At 34.0% G+C, this 12,535-nt stretch overlaps 1 protein-coding gene across 3 annotated transcripts in view; it reads right to left on the minus strand.

The window, feature by feature from the left end:
- The window catches only part of shank3a (SH3 and multiple ankyrin repeat domains 3a), a 639,129-nt gene that overhangs the window by 395,829 nt on the left and 230,765 nt on the right, over positions 1-12,535 (minus strand). For all 3 annotated transcript variants that reach the window (XM_069192202.1, XM_069192204.1, XM_069192203.1), the window contains exon 6: positions 12,120-12,323. In XM_069192202.1, coding sequence (XP_069048303.1) covers positions 12,120-12,323 — 204 coding nt within the window. The remainder of the gene's footprint in view (positions 1-12,119; positions 12,324-12,535) is intronic.

A 12,535-nucleotide genomic window follows, 5' to 3' on the forward strand; every position in this document is an offset into this window, starting at 1 on the left:
GACTACAAAGTGCAAAGTACTATGTAATGTTTAGTTTTATACTGAAAACAAAATATATATTTGAAAAAAAGCCAAAAGGTATGCTTTGATTTGCAAGAAGATTTACTATAGAAGCAGATTTCAGTCTCCAGGGTCTAAAATGTGTAGAAGAGTAACCTTCATTAATATGTTTACAGCATAACGGTATTTTCAGTAGTTCCCTCTGTCAACTGCTTCTTTGAAAGTTTAAGAATGTCAGATGTGTAAAATTTCAGATGTAAACAATTTTAAATCTTCTTTATCGTTTCACAACACACACCAAAATCCAACTACTGTTTTTAACTTTTTTTAGATTTATAGATTGTGTTCACTGCAACATGCAAATTACCCAGACATCAACTGAATTCATAAAGAATAATACATTTTCTGTTTTGAGTAAAATCTTTCAAATACTGTATATTACAGCATAGTGTTGCATTGTCTGGAGTCAATATGTACTTTATGCTGCTGTTCTGTACTGTACACAGTACAATTACTAATTTCAGTATATGTTATGTGCATTATGCAATAAATACATTAATTCAGAGATGTGTACATAGATTTAAACTGAGGTTTGGGGTGGTACCTTATTTGCTCTTTTGGAGTTATTGGGCAAGATATGGCATAAATATGGTTAGGACTCTTCTAATTGGGTTATTTTCATTGCAGCTATTTTCAGAAATTCTACCTGCCTTTAAATATTCCTTTTACAAATTCTGTTTTAGAAAGAGGTATATCACCTCCGCATATAAAGAAATCAAACTTGAGTAACACCAGTTTATAAATACATAATTTTCTAAACAAATGGCCTTGGTATTATGTAAAGTCACCATGTTGAGTGATATTAAATAAAAAAGAGAACGCTTGAATGAAAGACAACTAACAAATGCGGGTCAGAAATGCACAAACCCTTCATAATAGAAACAGCTCTACTGATAAATAATTACCTAATCAGCCAATGTCAGATAGTCACTTATTCCTGATAAGGGCTGCAGTGTTACAGGACTCTAGTCCACCACAGGACCCACATACATACACAGATAATTCAGGGGTACCACTTAATGTAGCAAGAATGTATTTAGGAGGTTGAGAAAAACTTGATCACCCTTTGAAAATACAAAGAAGCACAGGGGAACATGCAAACTCCACACAGGTGGCACCTGAGTTCATAATCAAACTCAGGATCCAAGAGCTGTGAGCTGCCGTGCTTCCACATCACCCATAAAAGGTTTATTTAATATAATTAGAATTAAACTATATAGCTAAACTATTTACTACTTTTTGACATGGTTTCCTATTTAGTTCTTAAGTTACAGCAATAACCTTCCATGGGCTTGTAGTATTTTCCATCAGTGCTATTGTTTGTTTAGGTTTTTTTTGTAGTTTTAATTGTGTCTGGGTTTTAATTATCATTTTAAACAATCAAAATTATTGTTACGGATACCACAGGGTATTATCCATAACAATCAATATTAACCATATTAACAATTAACCTCCTACAGTATTACCACCCCCTTAGCAGGTCAAGCAATAGTTCTACTCAGTATCATTTTTCCACATTTTACTAGAGTATGGCTAGATTTTTTTTTATTGTCTCTGGGATTTGGACCCAAAGGTAAATAAAAGGTCATATTATAAAAGTTAATTCCATATTATAAAGTCAATTTAACTCCATAATCTATAATAAAGAAATACCACATAGATCACTATGAACCCTAATCAGATTACTTACTCTGACTTGATAAAGACAAAGCAGAAGTAAAAATATATTTTGAGATAGTTGTGCCTTCTAACATAGTGAAAATGTCATAGACAACATTTGTCTATCCCACAGATTACTGCAGCTTAAGTTTATTCTTAGAAACACCCTGACTCAGAATGCTTAGAATTCAGAATTAAAGGTGTCCAGGTAAAAAGAAAGAGCTTTAAATTATGGGAAATATGCAAATTAAATTGCAAAAACCATCACATAACTTTTGAAAAATACTTTTTAAATTAGCTTCACATTTATTTAGCAAAGACAAGCAATCAAGACAGCTGTTTCGTCCTTATCAGTGCTCCTGTGCAGAATTAAAAGTCTTTTCTGGGGATTCTGTTACTAGTGTCGTGAAGTGGTCATAGCAATTTAATTTTTGCTTTTCCCATTATTCGTTAGATATACTTTCCGTTGTGTCTGGTGACTGAACAATATTCACATGCAAGACATTTTCAAACTGATTGCTGCAAATGTAGAGGACTGTATCAGTAGCTAGTTTCAGTACATTATTTTTTATGTACACAGCAATCCTTTGTATAGGATATGACAAAATAAAGTAAGACCATGTTTTTCTTTAGAAGAAAAAACACAGTGTGCATTTGATTATTTACAGAACTGTACAAAAAACAAGCAGTTTAGCTTTAACAGTGCCATTTACTCAGATCCTAAGTTAAATGATGAACATGGAGGATATGCTTCATATATTTACTATGTACAAAATGCTAAGAACATTTTATGATATATTTCCATTAAATGTGTAATAATTGTCAATTACACAACTTTAAAATATAAGCTTTTTTACTCTCTTAAAACTTAGGAAATAGCAACTGTAGTTTTATTTTCAATGAACCTGCAAATATATACTCCCATAATCATAAAAATACACAATGTAATTGTGAGGTATTACTCCCATGAAAATCGATAACAGTTCATTTCAACATTGTATCACTGTTCATTATAATTAAAATACATAACTGGAAACTGTCCAAGTAGTACAGGCCTCTAAGGTTGCCATTAACCACAACAGGCTCTGGTCTTTTGTAGACTGAATATGCCTTTCTTAGGATGTTACACCCCAACTACAGAACTTTCATACCACTCCTTAATTCAGATACTGACACCTGGCCATTTGTGAACTCAGAATGAGCCATTGACACATTATCATGATCTTCATTGTAAGCATGGTTTGTTAAGTAATGATAATTAAGTCACACTCTACACTCTTTGGCAAAACATTTTGTGAACAGTTCATATCCCCTATATACAGTAGAGTAGCAATGTAGGACTAATCATTCATGTTTAAAGAGTGTTCTAAAGAAAAAAATGGAAACATTCATTATATATGGGGTTTTTTTTAAATTAGGAATAAAAACTATGCCAAAAAAAATTAACTTTAAAGTTGGATGGTCAATACTTTAAACTAGGACACCAAGGGAGAGGTCATTGTTACAGGTATCTATCTAAATTTACACATGCTTAAGGGATTTATCCATTCCACTTAGCTACTGTTTAGATGGCCGATAGGCGAATGACTCATAGACAGAACTGATCAACATGGTTGATCATTTGGCATTCACAACTACCAGACCATCCAATGAAGATGGATGGGGAAAGAAAGATGCCTGTATCTTTCTTTCCTGCATAGTCACCACACTTGTAGCACTGCCAGGCTATCATTCTCTGAGCCAAGCAGGGTCATGGCCAACTCATTATTTCAAGTTGCTCAGCCACTCAAACACTCAGTAATGTGGGAATTGTCTGAAGTTCCTGATACATGAAAGGTATGTTATGGGCTTTCTAGGCTGAAAAACTGAAATATAGCAGAAACACATTCAGACATTAAGAGAGCTCTAAGAACACATTAAAGGATAACTCACCTCTCTCTCTCTGACTGCCACAGAGGTTGTAGAGGTGAGTAGAGTATGTAACTTTTTTCAAATAAGTATGGATACAAAGGAAGAAAAGAGTAAGTGTGCTTTAACAAACAATGAAAGCTATGTTTTCTCTATCGTAGCTAAAATCATTTAAATATAAATGATGCATGAACAAGGTTTGCCAGGTTTGTAAACTTAAAAAATACAAAAAGTCTTTTTTAACAGGTTCTTATTAAACAGGTTATGCATTAATATGAAACTACAAGCCAGCAAAAATGCTGCTTCAAAATTTGATTAAACCATTACTCATTAAACATTACACAATAAAGACCAATATTTACATTACAAAGAATGTAGCCACCATGTTTTAATACAGACAATGTGTGTATGCTTGAGCATCTTAGCAATTTTTCTATATCTGTAGCCTTCCATATGTTTTGGTATTTTTAAATTTGGTTTGGGCTTATACTGTAGTCAGTGTCTACAAAAAAGCAATTTGCACCAAACTTACAACACAAGTGATTTTGTTCTGCTCTTCTGGAGATCCTGACCACATTTTTGTTGATGCAGGTTTTTCAGACAAAGCTCAGCATATGGTTTCTGCCATGCGAAATATGCTCTCTGAGGCTGAATTATTTAAATTCTAAGTAATGTACAGTACACTCCTGTATTCAGTATGCATTTAAGTGAGGTACTTAATGCCTAGAATCACATTCCAAGCATCCACCCATCCATTTTTTGCACTTCATCCAATTCAGAGTCACAGGGGAGCCAAAGCCTCTCTGCAAGTGATGGGAGCAAGCTGGGACACACCCTAGAAGAGATGATAGACCATCAGACACAAAGACACAGACACACATGCACTCACACCTGGGCCAGTTTTCCCAAAAAACAACAGGTATGGCAATGACAAAGTACAGTATGTCTTTGGACTGTGGGAAGAAACCAGAGCAGCCAGAGGAACCCACACAAATATGGGTGGAAAATACCAATTTCATGCACTTAGCACCCCATATCTATATTAATACTGTAGGAGTGGAATTGAACACAGGGCCCCACCACTGCAAGGCAGCCATCCTAAGCACTGTGCTACCATGATGCCCAGCTTCTAATCAAGCATTCTGTAATTACTTTCATCTTGCATTTACTGTAGTGATCTGTTAATTTATTACCACTTGTGACAAGGTTCTGCCTGCATGCCCTCAACATGTGACTACATACTGAGAGAGAATACTCAAGCTTTGTTATGCATTATTGACCTATCTGATTCATCCTTTCATTTCAGGAAATATATATACAAAAGGCAGTATACTGTACCTTTGTATTTATATCTAAAATGTATTTTTTTATTTATACTTATGTTTGTATAATGTATACTTATGTTTTACAAATAGGTATTGTTAATTAATTATTGTGAGTCTTGTCCTTGTCTCCTTTTTTTCCAGCTTTTCTATCTTGTGTCTTGTCTGTTCCACCATTTTGTGACTTACCTCTGGTATAAATGGAGGCATACCGGTCCATCAAGCACTCATGGTGTGGTAATTAGTCTAGTCCAAGTTTTTGTGGTAAGTGTAAACCAGATGCTCTAAAACTTCATGTACAATTTTTTGTTGTTGAATGTTTTGTCTCTTTGTTTTAGACATATTTTTATTGCACAAGAACACCAGGTAAATGGACATCTTATGCAATATTTCTCATGTTGTTTACACTGTACATTTTGTGACTTGTGTGACCACACCTGGACTTGTCAGGTGATTTAGCCTAACCACTAAAGTTTGAAGAAATTTACTGTAACTACTCTATGTGCAAGTAGGCTCATTTTAAACCTAATTAAAATGGCTTAAGGGTATGTTCTGCTCTAGATAAAACAGAATATTTGTAAGAGAAAAAAGGGGAAACTCTATGACTCTATAACTATTTATATTTTAATCAAAATAACCAAGAGGATAATATTTGTCAGTGGCTGACAACATTGTTACTGTATCTCTTTATTTAGGTAAGATATTGTGAATAATACACAAAAATATGTATAAAATGTGATGATAAATCGATTCAGCAATAATTGCTAATTTCCTCTAAATAAAGGTGTCAAACTTTATTTTCAGGATTGCCAATCAACATACTAGTTGCTTGCTATATAGGGCACTACTGTATACTGCATTGTCTGCGGACAGTGAAAGTGATAAATGAATGTTAGAATCCATACAGATACAGCCACTCAGATCATGCATCAAATCTTAGTAATGGGGTACCTGTAACACAACGTGGTACATTGTGTTATTCACTTACCAAAGCTGATCGATACTTGACACTTGTGGTGCATAAGATGTTAATGAAATGATTGCTTTATTTAATCTAATTATTTACAGTTTATCATCCTTAAATCTACTTAATATGGAATATTAATATGGAATTTTGTAACTAAAGGGAAATTTTTCACCTTCTTAAAAAAATTCTGCATCAAATCTTTAACTTGGTCACTTACTTTGGTTATTTTGGAAATGTTCAAGCTTGTTCTAACTATACAAAGTTTTTATTCTTTATAAAAAGCTATAATGTTTAAACCTTTTCTTATTACTTGCTTTTATAAAATCTAATAAATACTGATATTAATATGGAATCATGTAACTAAAGAGATTTTGGGAGCAGAAAATAAAAAAAAAGTTTCTGAACATCATTAGTTTTGGAAACATTTTTACATGTTCATTCTAACTAATGTTTAGCTGTCATTACTGTTGCAACAATAGAACTCTCATAGTTTGTATTGTATAGCACACCACTCAAGTGACGCACTGGTACAGTGGTTAAATGCTTGTTTGTTATTCAGAAGGTGTAAGATTTGATTGCCGGTGAAACCAAAGCTATTACATCAAATATTAAAATGTGGTTAATAATAAAGTATTAAGATGAATGAACCTCCAAACCTGCAATCTCCAGGATGCTTGGAAAGACCAAAGGAATTTAGAGATGTCCTTAAACAGAAAACAGTTAAGTTTTTTAAGTGTATACACCATTTAGTTTTAAGCATACATTTTAATGATACTATGTATATTTTTAATTTTAAAATCCAACTTTTAGTTTTTATACACATTTTTGCTGCCCTACTAATTGTTTTATATTAGTAGTTTTTTTTAATTATTTGGCTTCATCAGAGTTGTTAGAAAAAGTTTATGGAAATACGCAAGAACAACAGAATTGCACTAGGACCTATTTCAGTTTAACTTTTCTGATGTAGCACTGGAGGGAGTGTTTCATGCCTCACATGACTTCTTCCTGGCAGTGTCTTAATCTGATGGTTACTAATGCACCTTACTGTAAAGCAAGTTAAAATATGTGACAAATTCATTCAAATGACTGCTCAGAAGTTTTGTTTTAATAATTAACACTTACTATATTAACATTTTTATGTATAAAATCAATTTTATATATAACATTATGTTAAATATTCACTTTACATTCATGATCTCTTTAGCCCATAGCAGTACTGGAGACATTTCAGATGTCTAAATTGAGGAAGGAAGACAACATCTGCCCTAACCCCCATCCAGAGGACAGACTGTTATATCCAGCCAAAAGGGTGTAGTGTTACAGAGTTCAGCGTATTTGCATTCACAATTATCAGTGGGGATGTGATGTAACAGTTTGTAATGTGGTTTTAAAACTTTGGCCAGGTGAATTGAATACAAGAAGAATTCCCGACATGACACATGCAAATTGCATTAAGTCACTTCCACAAATATGCCAAAACAGTAGTGTACAGGTCAATGAACTGTAGTGTGATACCATATGGTTTTAAAGCTACTGCAGTACAGTATGTGTGAAATATACTGTATTTTTATAATCAAAATCTAAAGGAACAATATTTCCTAATTAATTGTTGCTGAAATTAACATAAAAGCAAATATAGATTATTTTAATGTGGATGTAAACCTAAAAAAAAGCACATCATGATCACAACAAGCTAAAATAATAATTTATATATACTGTATGGCTGAATAATTTTGCAACAGCCCTACTTTCCTTTTTAATATTATTTAAATATTTAACTTACTGTAGTATACAGAATAACATTAATAAAAGTCAAAACAGTATATAAATTAAATTCTATAATTGGAAAAGGATTGTCCCTAAGGGGCTGAGCATTAAACAGGATTTGATCCTAGGCGTTTCACATGATAGCCCATATACTTGCACACACCACATAAGCATTCACTGCACTTTCTGGTGGATTTAGAAAGTAGTGCAGTCTGGCATTTGATTATTTAAAAAGATGTACTGAAATGCATTATGTTAGGTGCATTATGCTGCATTATTCAGAGTGAATTCTGAATGTCTGGATCTCTAGTTTCATATCTTCAGGAATAGTTTTACATAGTGCTTCTCCTCAAAAAGAAATTACTTGAATAAGTTCTAAATAGTCCTCACAGTACACCTTCATTAGAAAAGTGTAGAAAGTTTATTATTAGCCTTTTAAAAAATGTATTAAATATTGATGGTCATTAATTAAACTGATTTATACAATATGATTAACATTTTAAATCAATAATTGTAAGAGCAGACATCTGGCCAGAATTTGTAATAAATAGAACTTAAAAATAATTTAATAATCTAGCCACATTACCATAACTATAGATAATGGACTATATTCAGTCCCTCAAAAATATTGGATGCCAGTCTATAGCCTATGATTGACATATAGCTAATAAAATATTCTACCACTTGGTTTAATCTACTTAGGGGAGAAGCATGTTCTTACATCAAAACATCTTCATTGTTGTATCAGCAAATAAAGCGAAAGAAGAAAATAAACACTAATGAATGCTGAAGCTAAAGAGTAATACAAATATCCACATTACTGTGCTTTATTATACAGTGTTTTTCTTTCACTATAACATCAGCTATGTATTCATAGAAGTGAATCTAATTTTTGTGACTTTGTTTTTAAAAAAATGAAATGAAAAGGTTAGAAATAATTATCACTTGTATCTGTGTTAACATGACAGTAGGTACCCTTTGACCTCGAGAAAATTTTCAGAATCTACTGTACCTTCAGAACTACCTTGAGCAAGTAAATGACAATACAAATGTGCAGACACCATGGATTATATCTTTCTTTCCTTCTTTTACATTGTACCCTTTGCAAGTTAGTGTGCATACTGTATAAACTGAAACTTGCTTGAAAGAAAATGGAATTCTTTTACAATTGTACAATGGGGTAGGGTCAGTATATCAATCTTTGATGCATTGTACATTTTTGGCCTTGAGAACACATGATGGTGGATGTGTAAAAAAAAAAATATCCATTGACCCAATGGAAAGCAAGAAGTCAAAATGCAAGAATGGCATTGATCTGGATAAAATAAAAAAATAAAAAATCACTAAATAAAATGAAAAGGCTTGATCGAAAAACAGATTACAATTCAACAATTCCACTGTGTTGAGCTTCCCAATGGACTTTGCTGTGCAGAATTCAAACAAAACTAAATAAAGCTTTTCCCCCAAAGCCAGATACGCTCCATACCTAGACTGTACCTTTAAATCCTGTTCAGAAAAATTTCTGAAGATAAGAAAAAAAAGAAGATAAGATGCACCCTTGAAGAAGTCATACAGTTATCTTTAACCAACATGTCTTAATACCAAGGAAAGAGGCCCAGCTCTCATTCTGAGCTTAAAGGGACCAAGAAGCACACAGAAATGACTTTGTCACCTCATACTCCATTAGCAACTATCATCAGACATCTCAAGCATCACTCTGATACAGTATGCCTTCCCAGGTCTCCAAACTGAAAAGGTGAAGTCTTACTGGTGAAGTCTTACAACTCCTTAAATATCTGCAAAAGAGCATAGGCCACGAATGGGGCACGAATGGGGCAGAGGATGAATTGCTCCTTCTAGGTCCAACAAAAGAATATATCCTCTCCAGCACTTTGGCTGAGAGGCAAAGGCCTGAGGGTGCATTTGCTCTATAGCTGGAACACTCCCCTTGGTTCCCTTTCTAAAGAATTAGAACTTTTATCCTTAGTCTAGTACTGTAAAAGTGTTTTACTAGACTTCAATGGCACTCCAACATGTGCAGGCCTTTCAACTTTTCAAGGTAAACCTCTAATATCTAATAGATACAATAATCTCAGTAGCAGTGATATTACCAGATTGAGGAGTTACCCAAAATGCTTCTCCCCCTTTTCAATGATCTCCTGATTTGAGGTCAGTGAGGTCAGTTTTCACTATCCTTGATCAGAACAACCAGAGAAAAGTTCCACTATTCCCTACTTACATTATGCATCGTGTGTACAGTATGTCAGTATGTTTGAGGCCATCTGACAGTCAAGCTTTGACTGAGGCCTCTTATAGCTCCTGAAAAAAATTCCTGAGGTTTGCCCCCACAACAGACACCTACTGTAGCACCTTCCAACCAGATGAATGATTTCATCTGGCTAGTCATCTCAAAATGCATCCACACAAACCCCATTCCAAGTAAGACTCTGGAAGATTTCTATTCTGAAATCATTTAGTGATGCAGTAGGGTGTTAACATCTGCAAATTAAAAAAAAAATGCAAATTCACTTTTTCATGATTCAGTCTGGGAAATGGGGTTTTTGATGAAAGAAGAGCAGATTGGGATGAAACCGAGCTGAAGGTTGTTAACCGCAACTTTAATGTTAGCAGCACAACAGATTAGGATCGTGAGATAAATCTAGCTAGTGAGTGAGCCTTTCCTTACTCTCTGCTCAAATACCCACTGCTCAGCATTAGCATCTCAGCTAGATCTTGTTTTGTATTGTAACAAACACTCAGCAGCATGGGGAAAGACAGGCTGCAGATGACTTTACGGGCTCACTGACAGTTTCATTGCTCTTTACATTACAGTGGAGAGTGCTAATTATGGAGACACAGAGAGAAAGTGCAAAGAAAATGTTGTTTGTTTGTCTCATTGTTTATTTTAACTGATTATTATATGTTTATGATTGCTGTTGTTTCTTTTAGTTGTACACTGTTATTTCGTGTAAATTAACTTAAATCCAATTCATTAGTACTTTTAATTATCTTATAAGGGGGAGTTACCTATATCTTTTAACCATACATACAGTACTATATACTGTAGTACATTAAGCAATGGTATAGGGGTGGACTTTTTTTATATGAATTTGGCTCTTTGCGATGGTTCTCTGCAACGAACCCTCAAGAATGTCAAGACCCTACAGTACTTGAATCATGTGCAAAGATATGAACTTACAAACAAAAGGTTACAAACAATAGGAGGCCTCTTGGGTCATCTAGATAAAAACAAAAGTCTTTTGTCAGTAGATAAACATGTTTATATTAAATATATTGTCTGCTGAAGGACTACTGTGAAACACACTACTTCTAAACATTTGATTAATGTACCAGTATCTGGACCATTATGCATGTCATGAAATTGAACAATTATCTACAGCCATGTTATGGTTTAACCTTATGATAGCCCCTTTGGCTTCAAAGAATAGGTTACTTTCACAAGCCTGTTGTGGAGATTATGATTAGCAATTATGAGATCAATCTCTGAGAGAGATGTTCGTACAATATTATCAGATTTACCAAAATGGCTTGCTTTGCATAATTGAGACAAAGCTATTTATAATATTTGAATTAACATCTTTTGATTTACCTAGTATGCTTATTATTATGTTTTCTTATATAATCCTATATAACCTAATGAATTCACTGACTGCACAAGGCAACATTTCGCTGCAAAAGAGTTTTTACAATTCTTTTTCACCTTTTTCTTGCTTCCACAATAGCAGTCCAGGTCTCCAACAGAAGAACTGGATTTGTGTTTGCCATGCTCATTTATACACAGGCCCTTAAGAATAATGGAAAACTGCTGCACTTAATCAACTTCATTAAACCATCTAATGACCTTCAATAGCTCCATACTTTCCTGCACTTGTATTTTTCAGGCAAAAAGCTGTGACTGAGAACTACAGAGCTACTATTGTCATGGCAGGTTTACAAACATTTCATACCCTGGGAACAGAGTATAATAAACTGTATTTTGTGTTTATTTGATCAGTTTATTCATCTGATTTAATTTTATCTTTGTGTATGCAAAAAAAATATTTAATTGCCAAGCTATGCACTATTTCATGAATTGAAGAGAAAGGCCCAAGTTTTCTTTATATTCACAAGAAAGATCAATAAAGAACTAATGAAGAAATTACCGGCAAGACTCATCACAAATTAACATTTTAAAGGGACTATTTCAATTGCAAGCAGATGGCACTGAGCAATGAGCATGTTCACACAAGGGACTAGTCAGTCAGCATGGTGTTTTTTCAATGCATCAGTTAACTCACATGACATAAAAGAGAAGTAGCTTTGATAGTTCAAATGTCCAAAATGGCCACACCCAATGTACTGCATTAACTGCGTTAAGAAACCATTCTTGAGAAACGGTTTCAAGATGAGTCCAACAAGAATAGAAGGTTACCTACCTCAAGGTAAGGAACAGGGGTGATGGAGGGCAGTGGGTATTCCTTTAAAAGTCGTTCTTCATCCAAAAATTTTCCTGCTTTTCCATTGTATGCTGGCTGGAAGAGTCCATAATTCAGCACATCTTTCAGACTCTGATTCAGAGTACATAATATCCGCTGCTTAGAGGACCAGACTGGGGCTTCTGCATTGAACTTCAAACATTTCTATAAGAGAAAAATAAATATTGCAATTTATTGTCCAAGTTGAATAATTATTTCAACAGTTTGATGATGGTAAGAATAATAGCATTTGTTATTTGTAATTTTAACAATGCTAGTATAGTCATGGTTAGTCTAGTTGGGTATCATGGTGGTACAATGGGTAACGTTGCTGCCTTGCAGTCGTGGGGACCCAGTTTCAATTCCTGGGAAGCTAT

This window comes from Lepisosteus oculatus, chromosome 7, assembly GCF_040954835.1.
Source record: "Lepisosteus oculatus isolate fLepOcu1 chromosome 7, fLepOcu1.hap2, whole genome shotgun sequence".
NCBI lineage: Eukaryota > Metazoa > Chordata > Actinopteri > Semionotiformes > Lepisosteidae > Lepisosteus > Lepisosteus oculatus.